This window comes from Nerophis lumbriciformis, linkage group LG27 (genome assembly GCF_033978685.3).
Source record: "Nerophis lumbriciformis linkage group LG27, RoL_Nlum_v2.1, whole genome shotgun sequence".
Taxonomy (NCBI): domain Eukaryota; kingdom Metazoa; phylum Chordata; class Actinopteri; order Syngnathiformes; family Syngnathidae; genus Nerophis; species Nerophis lumbriciformis.
In genome coordinates this window covers 23,290,960-23,313,577 of record NC_084574.2, presented here as the reverse complement: position 1 = coordinate 23,313,577, position 22,618 = coordinate 23,290,960, and the positions used below count along the sequence as shown (strand labels likewise).

The 22,618-nt window shown below is 37.7% G+C and overlaps 1 protein-coding gene across 1 annotated transcript in view; it reads right to left on the bottom strand.

Moving 5' to 3' along the window:
- Positions 1-22,618, bottom strand: part of kdm2aa (lysine (K)-specific demethylase 2Aa) — a 55,531-nt gene that overhangs the window by 12,166 nt on the left and 20,747 nt on the right. The window contains 14 exon segments of the mRNA XM_061988360.1: positions 1,986-2,142; positions 4,984-5,520; positions 8,044-8,143; positions 8,225-8,308; positions 10,487-10,615; positions 12,140-12,263; positions 13,985-14,109; positions 14,414-14,491; positions 19,719-19,983; positions 19,985-20,151; positions 20,226-20,341; positions 20,407-20,560; positions 21,602-21,695; positions 21,775-21,881. Coding sequence (XP_061844344.1) covers positions 1,986-2,142; positions 4,984-5,520; positions 8,044-8,143; positions 8,225-8,308; positions 10,487-10,615; positions 12,140-12,263; positions 13,985-14,109; positions 14,414-14,491; positions 19,719-19,983; positions 19,985-20,151; positions 20,226-20,341; positions 20,407-20,560; positions 21,602-21,695; positions 21,775-21,881 — 2,237 coding nt within the window.

Here is a 22,618-nt window from a genome sequence, read left to right as displayed (position 1 = left end):
TGGAATCGAACCTGCAACCCTCAAGTTGCTGTTATGGCCGCTTTACCACCTGAGCCAAACCGCACTACATGCAAAAATATTTTGTGATTTTTTTTTTTTGGTTCACTTTGACAGCCATAATTTATTCACAATGACAACAAATGAAGCTATCTAATCCATCTAAAAGCACTCAAAGAGCAATCTCCCAACAGTAAAGGATGCTTTAAAAAAATCTTGTTTCCAGACAGTGATCCAGATCCCCCTCTAAATGTAATCACTTGTTCCTTATCCCATTTCTGACATTTCCTGACCAGTTTACTCAAAATCTGTCAATAAACTTTTCAGTTTTGTTGCTAACCAACACACTTCGTGACAGACAAACCCCGGCGATCACATAACCTCCTGGCATAGGTAGTAAGTATCTTCAAATACTTCAATATTATGTGACGGATCCATCAACAGTAATATTTTTATCCCACTATGGGAAAAAACTTTAGGACAACAGTTTTGTCTGTACAATTGTTGATACAAATAATGCTTTTGATCAGCATATGGCTCAAAACTGTAAACAACAATAAGTTTGTTTTGTTTACACATCATGATTTGATTACCAACAATATTAGGAATATGCCAATCAACAAGTAAACTGAAGTATTCTTATTGCTTGTGTATGCAAACATCTTGTTTAAAAAATTATTATGCAAACCCAAAATGTCTTACCTATTTTTGTGTATTTGGAATCTGCATACGTCTCGACAATTTGAAATCAAATCATGGAGGCATTGCGGAGATATTTATAAAACAACCTTGCCTTCCTTCATACTTCGTGTGACGTTTTTCGGAAGTGTCACTAGACATTACCATATATGGTAAAGTTTTACCTTAAAAGCTTTGCGCAAGTCCGCCATTGAAGTCCGAAACTGTAGTCTAAGGTCCTTTTTTTTTTCTCCATCCTCTTGTTGTGGGGCAGACTGGCTTCTACATGCACATGCGTCCTCTGCAGTTGCCATTTCTATTACAAATTAGCGTAAAGTTCTAACTTATATCTGTAGATACTGATATATCCATATCAGTAGACTCCACATGGAGGCGCTGAAAACAACAACATGGCTGACAGGTAGAAGACACTCGAAGTGGAAGCATGTAAATAACACCGCCCACTAAACTGCACATCCTGAGGAGATGGTCAAAAAGCATCTTAAGAGATGGCCTGTAAAACATAATCTATGCAACATTTTGACCAAAGAATCACTATTACATTTTCTGTAAACCACAAGGAAGTGTTAGAAATGTAGAAATAAAACATGACCCCTTTAACTACAATACTGTAAGCATGGAAACAGTCACAGTCTACAGAAATGTATGTACGGTATGTAAGATTTGAGTTTTAAGCAAAACTCAAACGCTTCTTTTGGTTTATAAAAGCTTACTGACCCCCATCCTACATGTCTGAGCTCCCGCGGCCTCACTCCCCAGACAGGGCATTGAGGTCTGCAAACAAACTGTTCCTGTCTGTCCCACGCTCCAGACTCAGCACTAGAGTAGACAGAGCCTTTTCTGTGGCTGCCCCCAAATTAGGGTACAAGCCGCCTCTGCACATTAGGGTTGCACAAACACTAGAGCATTTTAAAACCTTGCAAAAAACGCACCTATTTTCAAGAGCATTCTGCAACTAGCACCTTGGTTTAACTTGTTTTATCTCAATAGTTTTAATTAAAATGTGCTGTTATTTTATTACATTATTCACTGTTTTATTGCCGTAATTGTTTATGTGTCCTATTCAGCACTTTGGTCAACTTCGGTTGTTTTAATGTGCTGTATAAATAAAGTTTGACTTCACTTAAGATCAAAGAGGCTTACATCATTGAGATTTCTTGGTTATTAGCTATTGTCTTGTGACTGTATAAACAACACTACTTTGAGTTTAATAGCTCTTTTTTTCACTTTGGTGGAGGTGTGTGCTCTTTTTAGTGGTACAATATAATTAAATGTATAAAAAGTCCAACCTTCCAGGTCCTTGTTGACTTTGTCCATCACGTTTGTTGTCACTGCTCTTGAAGCGTGAAGGTTTGGACAAAGTGGACTTTTTGTTCAAGCCCGGATGCCCAGCTGCATTTAGTGTCTTAAAACCCATGGCAGCTTCCAGTTTGGGAACTATAGAACCTGTGTCAGTCAGAAAAAGGGCAAAAAGTGAAGCAACAATCTCCAAATATACTTTTGATCAAATGTGACAAGTTTATTTTGTGAATGTAAATACAGTAATTGTTTGTGGGTTTGGACTCAGAGATGTGTTTGGTTATTTTTATGGACATCAGCCATTATATTGCATATTTGTTTCTCTGGAGGTTCAGCATACAGTGAAGTGGTTAACCAAACTAATGTGATATGACATCTACATCAGAAATTGTACAACAAAAGCACTTGGACAACATCAACTGTGACAACCTTGCATTGTTTCCCCACACCCTCTACAGCAGACCTAGGCATATTAAGGCCCGGGGGCCACATGTGGCCCGTTGAGCTTTTCAATCTGGCCCGCCGGACATTCCCAAATAATTTTTTTAGATCTTTTAAGATGGAAACTGCAGCTGCCATTATGATGTGCACTCATGTTTTCTAATGGCCGTAAGTCTTCAACTATACAAAGTATTTCAATGGTTGGAATCTGCGCTTATGGATGATATACCAGTTACTATGGTAATCTAATTAGTTACTATGGTAATCTAATTAGTTACTATGGTCATCTAATTAGTTACTATGGTCATCTAATTAGTTACTATGGTCATCTACGTCACAGCAGCTCAGACGAGGCACCAAGCAGTGTGGGCGGGAAGCGTTTCCACAGACGCGGTGGAAGATTTTCACAACAAAGTTCTAAAGCTTAGTGATGTATAGAATATAATAGAATAGAAAGTACTTTATTGATCCCTGGGGGGAATTCAGCAAATATCAGATGTATCAGATTGTAGGTGGGTTTAATTTGTACCCTTCGCGTTGCATTTTTGTTGCGTTTCACTTGATTGTAAAATATGTCGATCGAAAGGGGGTGTGACATTCATATTTTGTCAATATTCAGTGTTTTATCGTTCATAGAAAATTACATTACGTTTTTTAAGGCGGTCTGTCATAACGTTTTTAGCATTCAATCAGACATTATTGTGAGGTTTTGTATTAGTGTTCCTAAAAATAGATATACCGTCCCCCAGACACATTTTTTTCTCTAAATGTGGCCCCCGAGTCAAAATAATTGCCCAGGCCTGCTCTACAGCTAAGTAACAAAACAATTTACTAAATATGAAACAATATTTAAAACCCAAGATTTCAAGACTTGCAGTCAGACTTTGATTTGATGTGTTTTAATGTTTTCGCGTATTGGTTGTCGATATATTGGAAGTGTGGCCCCTTAGATGAAGCATTGTACTGTGTTTTGAAGGACATTGAAGTCATGAGAAATGTCATAGGTTGATAAAAACAGTGTTATGTGCTGCATTAGGAGAATGGAGACGATGACTATCCAACACAGCGAGATAAAACGAGTCCATTTGCAATTGTTAATAGGAGTAGACAAGAACAGACAAAATCAACTGTATGTGATTGACGCTGATAATGTCAACATGTTTTTGTTTCCATCTTTTGAAAAAAATACATGAGGGCAATGGCACACAACCTGTGCCATTTGCACCTCCAGGAAATAAAATACATAATTAAATGTGCAATAAATAAACTGCAATTTGTTTTAAAAGATTAATTCTAACTACCTAAATCCTTTTTTTTTTTTTTACACATTTGTAAATATAATACCTACTGTATCCCAACTCTATTAACATATATTCCCGTTAAAGGTTTACTGTATTTCTTCTTTCTAAAGTAAATATTACCACATTAGTCGTAACCCCCTCTGAAAAAGTTTGAATATTCCGCAAGTCACAGCATATGTAATTACGAATATTTATTTTTCTGTATATGCATTTATATTTCGACCACAATTCGATGTGGTGGGTTTGTTTGTTATATTTATTTACAGTAATTTATAAAATGTTTACAACATTTTGTTGACTGTATTGTAATGAGCTTAGTGTCAACCTGCTATTAGCATAAATGACATATTCAGTTCAGTTTCAGTTTATATCGAACATGCATACGATACAATGTAATGCATCACATATTTCCAGTTGTTTCATTACAGCACGTCCGAAAAGGAATAGGAAGAAACAGAGCTTATGTAATCCTACCCTTTTTCATATCATAGCAGTTGTATACCATTACCGTGTTCTCTGTTTGTAACAGCTCTGGTAACACTGTATTTCCCCGTTGTCGACTTCTTGTCGTGGTCATGGTTGCTCGGCAGAAATGTGAAACCGTTGGTGTTGTTAGCTTTGGCGGCAAGCGGTGGCTCTATGGTGTTTTTTTCATGTACTTTGCACCGACCAAAACTGTGTCAGCCTTTGTTGTACAAATGTTAAGTCCAATACAAAGAAAATCTATTATTATTATTATTATAATTATTATTAGATCACTTGGGTGGTCAGAAGTGTTTAAAATACCCTTTCGGTTTTGTTGTTCAGCTTTGGGTTGCTAGGCAACGGCTTCGAGTTAGCATTTAGCTAGTTAGCCCCCGGCTTTTCGGCACCTTCGATTCGCTTACATTAGCGAATCTGTGCCTCCCGCCGGGCAGAGTTGAAGTTGAATATATTAGCAAGCTGTCCGGTCGCTGTGATCACAATCAGTGGTCAGAAAATTACAGTTTTTAGTGGTCATATTATATGTATTTGCTAATTATTATTTTGGCAACACTAAATTGGCCCAAGTGTGTGAATGTGAGTGTGAATGTTGTCTGTCTATCTGTGTTGGCCCTGTGATGAGATGGCCCGAATGCAGCAGAGATAGGCTCCGGAAACCCCGCAACCCCAAAAGGGACAAGCGGTAGAAAATGGATGGATGGATGGATTTTTAATTTGCTAATTCTGTGCTAAAAACTAACTCCACTACGTGACTTGTACTTACCAGGTCTGTCGGTCTTGTTGGGACTTTGCAGAGTCACAGTCAGGTAGGATCCACACAGGATGTCATCATTCAGATCAGACACCAGCAGCACTGGAGGTTCTGGGTCAGAATCCCAGAACTCTTCCTGCCCATCTTCATCTTCAAAATTGTCCATTTCCTCTTCGTCAAGGTCAAACTCCTGTCTCTCGCTGTCCTCATCTTCCTCATCTTCAGTCTTGAACCTCTTACTAGGCTGATAAGGAGGCTGATCTTGGTCTCCGTTTTCACTACCGTCATCTTCCTCCTCTTCATCTTCATAATCGGACTCCTCAGTTGAATGTCCTCTTTGTTGGATCCTGGAGCCCCCCCTCAACCTCACCCCTCTCCTCCGCCTGCCATTCATGCCACTTCCAGCCTTCATCTTCATGGGGGAAGGACTTTCCCGGCTTCCTCTCAGGGCCAATCCACCTTTGAGGAGTCCCCGCCGGTTGCTACCAAACCCTCTCCTGGAAGAAGAGTGTCCCCCGCGATGAAGCCGCATCCTTTTTCTCTGAGTGGCTGCAGACACCATCACCATAAAATGTGTGAGAAGAGTGAAAATATCATTAATTTCAAACAACAACAACGTAGTAAATAGTTGAAATGATCAATTAGTGTGACCGATGAAGCATTTGAAGGACGCCACTGTTAAAATTTACCAGTTAATCACATAATTGATCGTGAGCACAATAATATATATATATTAGGGCTGCAACAACTAATCGATTAAATCGATTAAAATCGATTAGAAAAATAGTTGCCGATTAATTTAGTCATCCATTCGTTGGATCTATGCTATGCGCATGCACAGAGGCTTTTTTCACTGGTTTAAATGTAACTTAGATATTGGGTTTCACTATGTAAAGCGCTTTGAGTCACTAGAGAAAAAGCGCTATATAAATATAATTCACTTCACTTTTTTTTATTTTAATTTTTAATAAAAAAAAAAAAATTATTTAAGTATTTATTTATTTTTTAATAAACCTTTATTTATAAACTGCAACATTTACAAACAGCTGAGAAACAATAATCAAAATAAGTATGGTGCCAGTATGCTGTTTTATTCAATAAAATACTGGATAGGATAGAAATGTAGTTTGTCTCTTTTATCCGATTATTAATCGATTGATCGAAGTAATAATCAACAGATTAATCGATTATCAAATTAATTGTTAGTTGCAGCCCTAATATATATATATATATATATATATATATATATATATATATATATACATATTTTAGGGGTGTAACGGTACGGGTATTTAATCGAACCGTTTCAGTATGTGGGTTCCGGTTCGGTGCGGAGGTGTACCGAACGAGTTTCCACACGGACATATTAAGTAGCGTACTGCACGTTGTGTAAACAATACTCAAAATGTCGGACATTTGAGGCATCCAAGAAACTCCGCCCCGACAGCTACGCAATTGAGGACATGCCCGGCGAAAAGAGGACGCACGGCCAGTCTATCCTAGCCCTTTAGCTCCTAGCATGCTAGCAGCGACCGGGCTAGGTCCTGACCACACGTCCTCCCCCCACCGGACATGTCCTCCCCCGCGGGGCCGTCCGGGCGGTGCCCCCCAAACGCCCCAAATGTCCGGCACCTCGAGTTATGGTTGCGTGTATTAACAATGTACGTTCAGTGTAAAGAAGGTTAAAAACAAAACAAATTGTGAAGGTGCGCAGCAGCATTCGTGAGGGAGGGGGAGAGACAAAGAGAGCGCGAGCGAGAGAGTTATGATAAACGCTTTTTATCCACAGAGTTATCAGATTTAATTTGTTATTATCTATAGCAGGGGTGTCAAAAGTGTGCCCCGGAGGCCATTTGCAGCCCACAGCTAATGTTTTGAAGGCCCACGGCACATTCTAAAAATACTATTAAAATAAACAAGAACATAACAAAAGTGAAATAAAAAAGCTTAAAGGTTAAATGTAATTTAGAAAAAGTTGCAATGTTGACTAATAAAACAAAGCTGTTTTTTTTTCTTTCAAACTGTCATTGCTCAAAACATAATATTGAATCAAAATCAATGTTATTATGAATTATTGACCTATCCAAGGTTCCGATTACTTCACATCAAATATTCCACTCAGAAAAATATTTTTGGTGAAAGATTTTGCAAATTTGGTAAATAAATAACCAAAAAATTTATATTTTGTTGTTTTTACTGTACCGAAAATGAACCGAACCGTGACCTCTAAACCGAGGTACGTACCGAACCGAAATTTTTGTGTACCGTTACACCCCCTAATATATATATATATATATATATATATATATATATATATATATACACACACACACATATGCGTATATATACACATACATGCATATGTATATGCATATATGCATATGCACACAAAAATATATACATATAAATATAAATATATACATATACACGACCCTCCGCGACCCCAAAAATGGACAAGCGGTGGGTGGAAAATGGATGGATGGATATTTAAATATATATGTATTGTATTATGTATTTATATATATATATATATATATATATATATATATATATATATATATATATATACATATGTACAGTCGTGGTCAAAAGTTTACATACACTTGTAAAGAACATAATGTCATGGCTGTCTTGAGTTTCCAATAATTTCTACAACTCTTATTTTTTTGTGATAGAGTGATTGGAGCACATACTTGTTTGTCACAAAAACATTCATGAAGTTTGGTTCTTTTATGAATTTATTATGAGTCTACTGAAAATGTGACCAAATCTGCTGGGTCAAAAGTATACATACAGCAATGTTAATATTTGGTTACATGTCCCTTGGCAAGTTTCATTGCAATAAGGCGCTTTTGGTAGCCATCCACAAGCTTCTGGCAAGCTTTTCATTGAATTTTTGACCACTCCTCTTTGGTGTATTCAACATTAAGAAATTTTACAGTATTGACAATATTTCATGTGTATTTTGGTACAACCAAGAACTGGTTAAACTTCTTCTTTGAGAGATTACAATCAATATAATTAATGTAAAATAAATAAAAATTAAAGCCTGGCACGGGCCTATAAACTAACCTTCATCCTCGTCGTCACTGGAATCTCCATCACGGTTGTGTCTTTGTTGTCGGAAGATCTTGGCCATGCGGGCATCCAGCAGAGTAGACGATTTCCGTTTCTGGAAAGAAGAAGGAAAAAGAAAGTGATGGAGTAAGCATGTCAAGTAAATCTGGGCTGTTCACGGTTTTCAGTTGCGTACCTCAGAGTCATTGAGCCCTTCAATACACTTTGGACATTCCCAACAACTCGGTAGGTCTTTATTGATAACTCCTTCACCCTGAACCTGTGACAGAACAACAAATAACAGACAAAAGACAACATTATTAAGTTGGCATAATAAAGTATTTTGATTAAATTGATTTGCCTTAATGCACCACCAGTGCACTTCATAGCAAAGAGCTAAATGTTGGTGTCATGTAACCACATCCCATTCTCAAGCCTTGTCGGAGTCTTTTAGGTGTTCATTATCAAATTTCAGACTGGCCTGTACATGTGTCTTCTTAAGACCTTGTGGATACTGCAGGATCTCACTCCATTACATCAAAAGTGTGTTGCTTATACATGATCATGCCGATGGTCACTTAAGGAGCTGATCATCATTGTTGTTGTCATGCTCTGAAAGTGTTAGCTTGTTCTACTTTAATAGAATTAATGACCTCATAAATAACATTTTACTTTGTTTCTGCTAAACCTTTGAGTCAACTTGTCCCTTGTAATAGTTTTAGTTTGGTTTAGCGGCTTCCTGGTCGAGTCAATTCAAAAGCCCGTAGAGATAATTGCAAACTTAGCAACACTTCGAACGCTGTCATCATGACAGATTTATGGCCGTATTTATGAAACAACTGTACTATTTAAGTTTATATTGTAGAAACACCTTTTTCCTAAAGGAATAATGCCGAAAGAACATTTGTCTTTTCATTGTTTTTGCCCATTTATTGGGCTTTGTGTACTTTTTCAATTAATGCCAAAGTGGTACAGCAGTTTTGAATTGGCTTCACTGCGGTTGGAGATACTGAACAATGTTTCCCCCATTGGGCCTATCAACCTGTTTTTCTAACATTTCATATAAACTTTGGACATTATCTGGAATATAAGTGCATGACTATTGGACATAGTAGATTGAAATGAATTGTAGTTGTCAATGTAGTTTTTTATATATTGTTAATATATGATTACTTATAGTAAATACAAAGCTTTACATAACTTGTAACATATTAATAATACATTATTTGTTAAATATCTAATTATAAATGTACTTTGACTGCATTTGTGTTGGTTGTGTCTTTTATGCAAACACTCAATAGTCAAATTAACTTTTGTTTGCTAATACAGTAATATATAGTTAACCGTTGTTTATCGCTGTTAATTGGATCCGGGCCTGACCATGTTAAATGAATTTCTGCAAAGTAGAAATTAATAATCATACATGGAATATTTTTATATCTAGAGCATAAAAAACCCTATTTACGACTTTCTAAATATGGTCACAAGCAGCACACTTTGAAGCATGATGTGGCGATGGACGACTGTATTACAATTAAAGGTAGGGAAAATAATCTATTTTTAGATGCCTCGCAATTCGTACACGGACGATTATAAAATTGATTAGTAAACGTCAATAATCGATAATCGATTTATTTATTGTAATTAAAGTAATGCAAACAGATCTAAAATTTAGCTGACTGCAACGAGCCACCTCACCGAGAGATCCGACCAGCTTCTTTATTTTAGGGCACTTAAGTTCCAGTTTTGCACACATTTCCATTAATTTAATAAATGTGGGAATTAATTAAACTGTTTATTATTTGAAAGTTGCAAGTGATAAACGCTTATTTAGTGAAACAAAAAGAAATGTAAAACTGCATCAATATATATATATATATATATATAAATTAAAGGTGCATCAATAATTGATTTTCAATTGAATCGTAGCTCCTGAATTGTAATCGTAATTGAATTGTGAGGTGCCCAAAGATTCCTACCTCTAACTACATTACTCACTAGGTTGCAGTCAGCCCATAGTGTTTTACAAGGGTATTATTAAAAACCGAAATGGGGCTACAAACTAAATCTTGTTTAGCTCAAAAGCTTGGCTTTATCCTTCAATCACTAACAACAAACTGGACACAATAACCACACATGCCTCCTTGTGTTGGCCCCATTATTAGAATGATTCAAGGCCAACATCAGTCATCGCTTGTTTGGCCTACGTTTGCACTTTCAGACTTTCAGGATTGGTTTCAGGGCAGTAGAACAAGGTTTAAGAATTGTGGGCATAGTCTTCCATCGGAAGACTTTCACGGTGAGACTACAGATTTCAACTAATGCAACAGCACAGCATTATAACACACTACTAAAGGTAAGAAAAAATATGTACATATTCACGCAAAATACGTTAAGATGTAAGATGTAATATAAAATAATTAATTTGAAATCAGTTATAAAATAAATGTTTTAATACCGTGAGGCAAGCAGGGTGGACGATCTGTGCACAGTTGGAACATTCCATCAGAGAATAGAAGCCATCTCCAGTTTCCTCGTGATTGGGCTCCTTGCATATTTCACAAACTGCCGACAGTGGAAGTCCAGGCTGGAAAAGAAAAATAAGATGAATTAAACTTTTACTTTCCTTGAAAGCTCTAAGATATTGCATAAGCCTTTTTTGTTTCCAGACTATTATCACATGTATATTCATTTACAAAACCTTATTTTCTAAACTACCGTACGCTTGAGGTTGAAGCAGAACAACTTTACAAATTCCAACCTGGAGTGACTGGCTAAAAAAACAACAACAGCATATAGTAAAGTGACATTTGACAAGAAGATTTGACAAAGACATTTGCTGCATAGGATGATGGTTCCAAAACTGAAAGTGAACAGAAGAACACTATTAATATTAGTATTAAAGGGCAACTGCACTTTTTTGGGGGGGATTTTGCCTATCGTTCACAATCATTATGAAAGACATGAAGACGGATGTATTTTTTTCCCAATGCATTCTAAATATTAAATAAATGCGATCAAAGGTACGCTTACAATGGAGCCCATGGGAGCTGGTCTATTCTGCATTTAAATCCCCTAAAAACATCCAAACACCTCCATTAAAGTTTCATATACATGATGTAAGTGTATATGTAATGTAGTAATGGTCACATTTAGTTACATATTTTGCTCGTTTTAAGCATACGCGGCACAATAATTTCAAAAGCGCATCACAACGTTGGCTTTTTTTTTAACAACATCACTGATTATTACTTCATGAGAGACAACAACCATAATAAAACATCACTTACTGTGCAAGGTCTGCTGTCAATAGGACGCCGACTGCTCGGATGTTCATATATTCCCATTTAGATGAAGAATACCTCATAATCCTCGCAAAAAAAAGGGGTGGAACCAAGCATCTTTTCGTGTCTAAATTGGCTGTTATAGTTGTTATAGTTCACCTTGATAACTTCGTTATCAAGGTGAGATGCATGATTTATGATCTAGAATAAAGTTTGACGTGCAAGGAAGCAGCTGATCAGAGGATGATGTAAACATTGGCACACAAGCTCGTGATTACAGCGCTGCGATAAATAGTTTGTCTGCGTTAGCGCTTGTAACAATTTCACTAAAACTTGATTATTATTAAAATCCCGAAATTTAAATGGAGTATTGATGGCGCTTTTTGGATGTTTTCTTATTGGGTTTTATGGCCGTAATAGAGGACCTCCCATTAATAATTAAGCAATAATGTTAATGTTATTGTTATTTTATTCAAAAATGAGTTGAGGTTAACAATACTCTCTTAAAAGAGACATGACTAATTTGTGTTTCATGGACACAGAACAGGTCTGTAGCGGTCAGAATGCTTGTTGGGTGATATACTAATTAATTCACAACCTTTATTTGGTGCTATTTTCTCATTTGTATCTGTCTCTTTCTGTTACAATAAACGTAATATAAAAAAAGACTTGTTATAAATTTGTATGGATAGATTAGATTGTGCCTAGATAGGTTGGTGTTTGGGGCCTACCGGTACTTGAAAACACGCTAAATGTCTATTTTATTTTCAAAAATGTTTGAAAATCCTTCACCAAACCAAAATGAAAATGTGAAAAGGGTTTCTTACCGAGAGACACTGGCGCAGCACACACGTTTGCTTGAGCTTTCCAGGTCCTCCAAACTTCTTCATGTCTCTGCAGAAATTGCAGTCTCCACATTCAGTTCTGACACATGCGTCACAGCGCTTACATCTGTTCAGAAGGAGAAGAAAATCAAATGCTCATTGAATCACTTATTATCTTTGTAAGTTAAAAAAGTTTGTGGCTCCAGTGTTTCCTCTACATGTAATTGATCGTGGCGGCCCGCCACGACATAATAAAAGCCACCACACCTTTAAATTTAACGTCAGACCAGTAGCGACATACTGTTTTATGCGGCGCTAATGTTGTGGCTAAATTAGCACCAACATCAGGGGATATCACAAACACCTTTATTACATCTGTCTGAGAGGAGACTCAACATTTGCATTTCAAAATATGGAAAATGTCCTTGGAAAATTGGTAAAAATATGGGATTTTTTTTTTTTACAACATAACTCACCATCTACATAATTGTATATCATTTTATGGATTTAATACATTGTAAAGTTATCTCTAGAGGAACCCTGAAATTTTGGTTGATTGGTTGGTTGGTAGGTTGAAGTTTATTTTTAACATGTTTCAATATGATACATCACATATTTGACATATTCATTTCTCTGTACATGTCTGAGAAGGAAAGCTTATTTAATCCTACTACCATATTTTCTGCACTATAAGGCGCACCTAAAAACCTCCAATTTTCTCAAAAGCTGACAGTGCGCCTTATAATCCTGTACGCCTTATATATGGACCAATATTGAGCCACAACAGGTCTCGCAACTACGGGATGCATAACGTGACCCCAGCCTCTACTGTAGCGTCTATTCTGTGCGCCTTATAATGTGGTGCGCCTTATATATGAACAAAGTTTTAAAATAGGCCATTCATTGAAGGTGCGCCTTATAATCCGGTGTGCCTTATAGTGCGGAAAATACGGTATTTTGAAGAAACTAGAATATAAAACATGTTTTCAGTTATTTTACCTTTTTTTGTTAAGTACATAACTCCACATGTGTTCATTCATAGTTTTGAAGTCTTCAGTGACAATCTACAATGTAAATAGTCATGAACGTAAAGAAAACACATTGAATGAGAAGGTGTGTCCAAACTTCAGGCCTATACTGTATAAAGCCTATTATTTGTGCACCAATGACTAGTGATGCAACGAAAATTTGGCCGCCAAAAAAAGACTTAGCCGAAACCGAACGTTGTAATGACGTAAGAAATATGCACGGGATTGTCTGGAGCGGAGGCAGCATGTCAACGATATAGACGTACTTTAATATACCCGAGATATACCCGCGCATAGTGATCTACAAAATGTGCAATGTGCAAGAGAGGTCAATGGCAGCTTTTAAAGAGAGAAAATGCAGTTGGAGCAGCAGCGCAAAACAAGTGTGGCGTCAGGCTTGTTGCAGCTCTCACTGTTCTTCGCGGACATGGAGAGACGGAAGTAAAGAGTCTCTAAACACGAGCACAGTCTCCAGTATCACTAGAAAAACATGTTATGTTTGTTGCTAATTGTTTTTAGTAAATACAAAGTCACTAAAATGATTAGAGAAGTTTCTCAAACATTTGAAAAATAGAGCAAAACTATATAATATAAGAAAAAAATATATGCTAATACAAATTAATAATATCACATATTTGTTTTTAAATGTATGTACGGGGTGTACCCTGCCTTCCGCCCACGGACAGCTGGGATAGGCTTCAAGCCCCCCCGTGATTCCGAGAGGGACAAGTGGTAGACAAAGGATTGATCATCAGAATTACTATTAGATGTTCCAGTAACTAAAAGTCCCTTCAAAAAATGTTTATAGTCCATTGATTACCTGACCCTACGCCTTCTCAGAACAGACATGGAAGACGCAGGCTTCTGTGTGCGTTGGATTGGAGCATTGGTGGGTTTAGAACGAAGATGAGGTTGTGGTGGGGGAGGTGGATGATAAGTTATCGTCTGAAGAAAAACACACAAATGAACACGTTTTTTAAATTTGCAGAGGCCAATATACTGTATGTACATTGTTTCTGCTTCATGATCCATATTTGAGTGCTGCTACATTTGTTTTGTACAAACACATTCAGTAAAAATAATGGTAAACTAATAGTAGCGTATACATTTGATCGATACTATACAAAAATGCAATTGCAGTGCATTTTTGTTATTATTAAATACATGCATTTATCAAGAAAGATGAACAACCAAATGTGTCTGTGTCAATGCATTCCCTCAATATATAATGTGTAAGATTGACACTTACCCTCTTTGGCCACCTGACAATAGGTTTTCCAGTGTAAGCTTGTTTGGGATTGTCGTTAGCGTGCTCCTTTAGTATTGCCTGCAAGACACTTGTTACTGTTAGAACAGGCCTAGGAGTTTAATGACAAGATACAATATTAGGATGAAATGATAGACTCCAAATTCTACACACAAACTGGGAAACATGTTGCCTGAAAAACTGTCATGTTAGAGACCATTAAATACCAACTACAGTGATATCATTGGATTTTTAAAACTCATCAAAGCATGGAAAATAAAACATTGATGAGCTTTAAGACAAAAAACTGCCAAGTACATTAGATATACACTGGATATATGAATAGCCAGCCGAGAGTTTAACTATAACATGGATTTCAGAAAGGGATGACACACATTTAGCTACGGTGTGAGAATTAAGAAACAACCTGCAAGGAATTTGCAATCCCCAAACCAAGCACAAAACCTGGGGTCAGATTCACCTAATTTATACATATCAATAAGCGTCTTCCTTGACAACTACTTCAGAATCAGAATCAGAATCAGCTTTATTGTCATTACGCAAGGTAACGAGATTGAGGCCATTCCATACAGTGCGATGTGTGCATGCTAGAAAAACAATGTGCAAATATATAAAAATATAAAAAATGTAGAAGTGCAATGAATATGGTGTGAAATGAATATATACATGAAAAAAACAAAAAAAAAAACAGGGTGGTTGGTGGAATGGGTTATTGCACCGAAGAGAAGGCAATTATGAGGGACAATGGGGCAGTCCGTTCAGGATGGTTATGGCCCTGGGGAAGAAGCTGTTCTTTAGCCTGTTTGTTTTGGTTTTAATGCACCTGTAGCGCTTCCCAGAGGGCAGCAGGTGGAACAGGTCAGAGCCAGGGTGGGTACATTGCCAACTTGACTGTTTTTGCCATCCCTAATGAGAACAAACCATATAGCAAATGGCTGAACTTTGGTGACGTTTCACATAAAGTTCCTTGAATTATTTACAACATAAGTGTTAAACTCTCAGGTAATTCATCCAACCTGCGGGACCATATGAAAATCAACACGCAGCAGGCCGTCAAGGCGAATAAAATTATTGAAGGACTCCAGATCATACAACAAATACTACCTCCTTAATATGCATAGTTAGACATTGCCAATTATTAAACTATGGTCATAGAGGGATTAATATGATGCCTTGCACTAACCATTAAAGTTAAAAGTACCAATGATTGTCACACACACACTAGGTGTGGCAAAATTTGTCCTCTGCATTTGACCCATCCCCTTGTTCACCCCCTGGGAGGTGAGGGGAGCAGTGGGCAGCAGCGGTGCTGCGCCCGGGAATCATTTTTGGTGATTTAACCCCCAATTCCAACCCTTGATGCTGAGTGCCAAGCAGGGAGGTATTGGGTCCCATTTTTATAGTCTTTGGTATGACTCGGCCGGGGTTTGAACTCACAACCTACCAATCTCAGGGCGGACACTCTAACCACAAGGCCACTGAGTAGGCTAGTAATTAAGGGTGTCACATTACCATCAATGGTAATGGTACATGGCTAAAAACGACACTATTTTAAATGTTAAACAATATCTGTACGAAATAACCCATCAAAAAAGCATGATAATAAAGTCAAAAGTGATAATAGTAAAGACAACAAGGCATGCTGGAAAACCATGCCACACAGACGCATGCTCACACTTGCCAACTCTACCAGATTCTGCAGAATCCTCTAAATTGTCCTTGTCTATCACATTCTGACTGAAGTTACAAATCTCCCGGAATTTTATGTTTTTGTGTGTACAGTATAAAATACTGTAGCTTTTGTCCGGATATTAAAATGATTATGAGGAGGTAGTCAATCAACAAATTACCAAAACAACATCCACAGCCGCTCAGCGTGCGCACAAGCGGCTCTCGCCCATAGTATCTCCCTCTGAATCCCCTGCACTCATTCAATCATCAGTCACAACGCATTCATGGACTCTGAGACTGTCGGAAAATAGAACTCTTCAAACAGAAACAAAATCACATGAATGCCTTTTTTAATTCAAAAATACACATTTCCTCCACACCAGTGTTAAATGGGGTCATATTATGTTTTGTTTCTACATTTAAAACACCTCTTTGTGGTCTACATCAGCGTTTTTCAACCACTGTGCCGCGGCACACTAGTGTGCTGTGAGATACAGTCTGGTGTGCCGTGGGAAATTATGTAATTTCACCTATTTGGGTTAAATACATTTTTTGCAAACCAGTAATTATAGTCTGCAAATAATGTGCCGTTGTTGAGTGTCTGTGCTGTCTCGAGCTCGGCACGGTAACCGTGTAATACTCTTCCATATCAGTAGGTGGTTGCAGGTAGCTAATTGCTTTGTAGATGTCGGGAACATGGTTTGTCGTGATAACAATATGCAGACGACAGCGGGAGGCAGTGTGCAGGTAAAAAGATGTCTAATGCTTAAACCAAAAATAACAAAAGGCGAGTGCCCCTAAGAAAAGTCATTGAGGCTTAGGGATGGCTATGCAAAACGAAACTAAAACTGAACTGGCTGCAAAGTAAACAAAAACAGAATGCTGGACAACAGCAAAGACTTACAGCGCGTGGAGAAGACTGCGTCCACAAAGTACATCCATACATGACATGACGATCAACAATGTCCACACTAAGAAAGATTAAAAACGACTGAAATATTCTTGATTGCGAAAACAAAGCAGGTGCGGGGAATAGGGTTTAAGGAAGACATGAAACTGCTTCAGGAAAATACCAACAAAACAGGAAAAGCCACCAAAATAGGAGCGCAAGACAAGAACTAAAACACTACGCACGAGAAAACAGCAAAAAAACTCCAAATAAGTCACGGCATGATAAGACAGGTCGTGACAGTACATCTACTTTGAGACAAGAGCTATATAATGCATGGTTGGTTATGGTTTAAAGTCATATCCAACAATTGCGACAATGACTTTTTACTGTCAATATCGGCTCCTGAGTTTAATTTTTTTAACATTTCTGCTCGCGGTGTGCCTCTGAATTTTTTCAATTAATAAAATGTGCCTTGGCTCAAAGAAGGTTGAAAAACACTGGTCTACATAACATGTAATAGAGGTTCTTTGGTGAAAATTTTGCAAATACTACGTTTTACACACCGTGTTCAAACCCCTTTCTGACTGTCTCTTCGCAACGCACCGTTTAGTGGGCGGTCCTGCTTACGTGCCTCCACTTTGACTGTGTCCCCTCCCGGCCAGCATGTTGTAGTTTTAGCGCTTCCACATCGAGTCTATTTAAGATCTTGAATAGATTGTATTTTACATCTTCTCAGCTGTATAAAATTGGTGCAGTAGATAGCAAGTTATGTATGAAGTGTCGGGCAGCTGAGGGAACTCTTCTTCATTCATTGTGGGAATGTCAGAGAAAGAAAGAAGCAATCACATTCCTTAATACAAACATCCCAATGACACTGCAAACTTGTATTCTTGGGGATCTCCATCAATTTAGTAATGTGTCATCAAAGAGTAAAAATGCATTTCTTTCAATATGCATCATAACAAAAAGGGTAATACTAAAAAAATGGATAGATGTTGATAGTCCAACTCATACTGACTGGTATACACAAGCTATGGAAATGATATCAGTAGAAAAAACTGCATTTAGTTTAGATAATAATGAGTCATATATTGGAATATGGGATCCATTATTTAAATTTGTTTTAACTATTAAATGAACCAAAAATATGACTTATTTTATATTTGTGGAAAATATTAGACACAATGTGTTGTCAAGCTTATGAGATGTGATGCAAGTGTAAGCCACTGTGACACTATTCTTTTTTATTTTTTTATGTTTTAATTTTTTATAAATGTCTGTAATGATAATGTCAATGAGGGATTTTTAATCACTGCTATGTCGAAATTGGTATTAATATTGATACTGTTGTTGATAATATTAATTTTTGTCTGACTGCTTTTGGATTGTTTTGTGTCATGTGTGTGTGTCCTCTCAATTGCTCTGTTGATTGCTATTCTGAATGTTGCTGGGTCGGGTTTGGTTTTGGAATTGGAATTGCATTATTATAGTATTGTTTTGTTGGATTGATTAATAAAAATAAAATAAAAAAATAATTAAAATAGATTAAAAAAAAAAAAAAATTGACAGTGCGCCTTTTGTATGTATTAATTTTGGTTGCGCTTACTGATCTCAAACCATTTTTTGTGGTACAAGGTGTAAAGGTAAGTGTGACCAGCAGATGGCAGTCACACATAAAAGATAACTGTGGACTGCAGGTTGACACCAGTTCAATAAATGACGCTAGCAAGTACAGGTAAGCAAGCAAGACCATAACTTTGATGTTTTATTAAGGATATAGAACATTACACAACATGCTCAAAAATCTGTGCTAAATGTTTAATTATGACTTTGGTAAACTATGAAACCGCACCGCTTGATGGATTGTCTGTACATTACGGTTACTGTAGTCAGACGTATTGTGCTTCAACCTACAAGTATTATTATGGTGTGTGTATAAGGACCCCCAAATAGCACCTATTAGGAGACAATATCTGCTGTTTTGTTTCGCAATACTATGCAAAACCCACTTTTCTTACCTCGTGGTTACTGCTAGTGTGTATTTGGGATCTGCATAGGTCCAGAAAATTTGCTACATTTGCATGCGTCCGCCATTGTAGTCTGCGCCATAGTCAATAGGCTCCTTCTTTTCTTCTATCCACTTATTGTGGCGCATTCATCCACCGCTGTTGCCATTTTTAATACAAAGTAGTGTTTAGTTCTAACTTATATCTTTCAGTAGACTACATATGGATGCGCTGACAGCTACAACAAAAGATGGCAGGGAGAAGACGCAATCAAAGTAGGGCCATGTAAATAAGACCCGCCCACCAAACAGCATCGTGCAGATGGTCTGTAAAACATAATCTATGCAACATTTTGGCCAAAGAACTTCTATTGAATGTGTAAAACATAATCTATGCAACATTTTGGCCAAAGAACCTCTATTAAATGTTATGTGGACCACAATGAAGTGGAAGTGTAGAAAAAAAACTATAATATGACCCATTTAATGTAGCTAATAATCCAGTGCGCCTTGTAAATAGACCCGAATAGACCAGCTCATTGACAGTGCGCCTTATGGTCCAAAAAATACGGTAATCTATAATTCCTACTTTGCAGAAATTTGTTTACCACGATCAGGACCTGCAATTAACAGCGATGAACGAGGGTTTACTGTACTGTTAAATAATAAACATTTATAATGGTGAAATGGTGTCTGCAAACACACATACTGTATGTTACCTTAATATGTGTGATGAGTGCCTGGGAATTGTGTATCCCTGCAGGGACACACTTCTTGTTGGATGGCAGTGACTCAAGTTTCCCCACCAAGGTCCACAACCCCTCCAGTTCCAACGGAGTGAAAAGAACTGGTCTTTCAGACAGCTGCTCTGAATCATCTTCTTCAGGTGCACTTGTATCTTCTTCTTTCATACGTTCACTAGCTGGATCTGCGCCAGACACAAGTTGTTCATTTGACATAAAAATGAGTTTTTTGTATGTTTTTATACACAACAAAAAAACAATGTTATGCCTTTGTCCTCATACCGATGCCTATAGACCATTTCTGGAAATCTGGCGTAAGATAAGACGTCTTGGTCAGACTGAAGACATATCGCTCCAACACATACCAGCACATTTCATAAAAGAATGGGTGACGAAACTTCACTGGAACCTGTGAAAGGTGGAAGAGGATCACGGGCCAGTTGAAAATGTGTTTCTTCATGTTGGCAGCGTGTCTGTACCTACCCGTGTGCGGTCCTCAATATTGCAGATGTTTAATTGCATAGGAATGTTAAAGCTGTGGAGAAAATTTCCTCCAAACACAATCGAATCCACGGGTGTGTACACAGCATGAATCCAACCTAGGAAACAGAACGTGTTAGTATGTGCATACATCACAAACTGTAACATTTATGTCAATAGTCACCTGACGGTATGATGAAGGTACACCCTTGCAGAAGTTCTATCCGCTGGCATTCAGATGCTCGATCGCCCAGAAAAATATCACCCTGTTTTCCAGACAGCACCCAGTTTTCATACAGCTCTAAGTTCTGAGTAGTTGGAGGGATCAACCAGAAAACCTGAGAAAACACCAGCATAAATGTTGATGTGCTGCATCTTAGCTTTCACTAAACTACATTGTTAGTGTTTCCCAGTCATTTATTTATTTGTTGTAACCCGCAACCAATGAATTTTAACCGCTATAAATGGATATGTCGCTACCTGTGAACAATTTTCCATGCTGACTCTTATTTTGAAACAGAAATGCACAATCTTTTTTCCCCCCATGATGATAATTTGTGTTTGTGTTAGTTTTCTTCGCTGCTGGTTTTGGGGCAGCTTCTTTAGCAGCGCAGGCGTCTTCTTTTCATTTCAAATTGTTTTTGGAAACTGTGGATGTCGTGTCCTCAGGACCAACAGAGGAAAAGAACCAATCGGACTGTTATAGGCGCAAAGTTCAAAAGCCAGCATCTGTGATGGTATAGGGGTGTATTAGTGCCCAAGGCATGGGTAACTTACACATCTGTGAAGGCACCATTAATGCTGGAAGGTACATACAGGTTTTGGAGCAACATATGTTGCCATCCAAGCAACGTCTTTTTCACGGATGCCCCTGCTTATTTCAGCAAGACAATGCCAAGCCACATTCTGCAAGTGTTGCTTTGTAGTAAAAGACTGTGGGTACTAGATTAGCCTGCCTGTAGTCCAGACCTGTCTCCCACTGAAAATGTGTGGCGCATTATGAGGCGTAAAAAACGGAGACCCCGACTGTTGTACAACTTAAGCTGTACATCAAGCAAGAATGGGATATAATTCCACCTGAAAAGCTTAAAAAATTGGTCTCCTCAGTTCCCAAACGTTTACTGAGTGTTGTTAAAAGGAAAGGCCATGTAACACAGTGGTAAAAATGCCCCTGTGCCAACTTTTTTGCAATGTGTTGCTGCCATTAAATTCTAAGTTAATGATTATTTGCAAAAAAAAATTAAATTTTCTTGTCTTTGCAGTGTATTCAATTGAATATAAGTTGAAAAGGATTCGCAAATCATTGTATTCTGTTTTTATTTACGAATTACACAACATGCCAACTTCACTGGTTTTGGGTTTTGTACATACACACGCACCTTGCTGCCTCTCAGAACATGATACCACACAGATGTGCCTCCAAAGTCGATGTGAAAGTCTGTATAGCATCCATCCACACTCATCAGACAGTATCTGTGCAAAAAATAATAAAAAGCAAAATTGTCAAAGAATAAAAATGTTTGTCTGACTAATTGAACAGAATAAATTTTACTTTTGCACTTTGGGATACTGCATGTCACTGATTGAGTTGGTCGAGTCCCTCTGCCTCTCTTTCAAGTGACGAGGCCACATGTTGTCAACCCAGTCGATAAGATCTAGCTGAGAGGGTCGAGAGAGAGAATAGACATTTTTGGTGAGTTTGTAAAAATGTGCACAGTCAGGCCCTAACAGTACATTTCCCTTTTCTGCAAATTGCTGAAGTCAAGTCAATTGTATTTATACAGGGCCAATTAACAACAGAAGCTGTTTCAAGGCACTAAATGGCCCACTAAACCCCACATAAGCAAGCACTTGGAGATGGAAGCAAAGAAAAACTCCCTCCGAAGGAAAAAACCCTAATAGAAACCAGACTATGTGGGGCGGCCGTCTGTCTCGACGGGTTGTGATGAGATTAACAGTGTTTCCCGCACAACTGCAATCTATTTGAGAGTCAGCCGTGCCTGTTCTGGGCTGGAAGCTGTTTATTTTATTTGGGTTTTGTTTTTAAATATTGTAGCAGATAAAAATAAAACGATAACAGATCAAAAGCATTGACCAAGACGATACCACAATTAACTGACATGTTCGTTAACATACAGTCGTGGTCAAAAGTTTACATACACTTGTAAAGAACATAATGTCATGGCTGTCTTCAGTATCCAATCATTTTTACAACTCTTGTTTTTTTGTGATAGAGTGATTGGAGCACATACTTGTTGGTCACAAAAAACATTCATGAAGTTTGGTTCTTTTATGAATTTATTATGGGTCTACTGAAAATGTGACCAAATCTGCTGGGTCTAAAGTATACATACAGCAATGTTAATATTTGGTTACATGTCCCTTGGCAAGTTTCA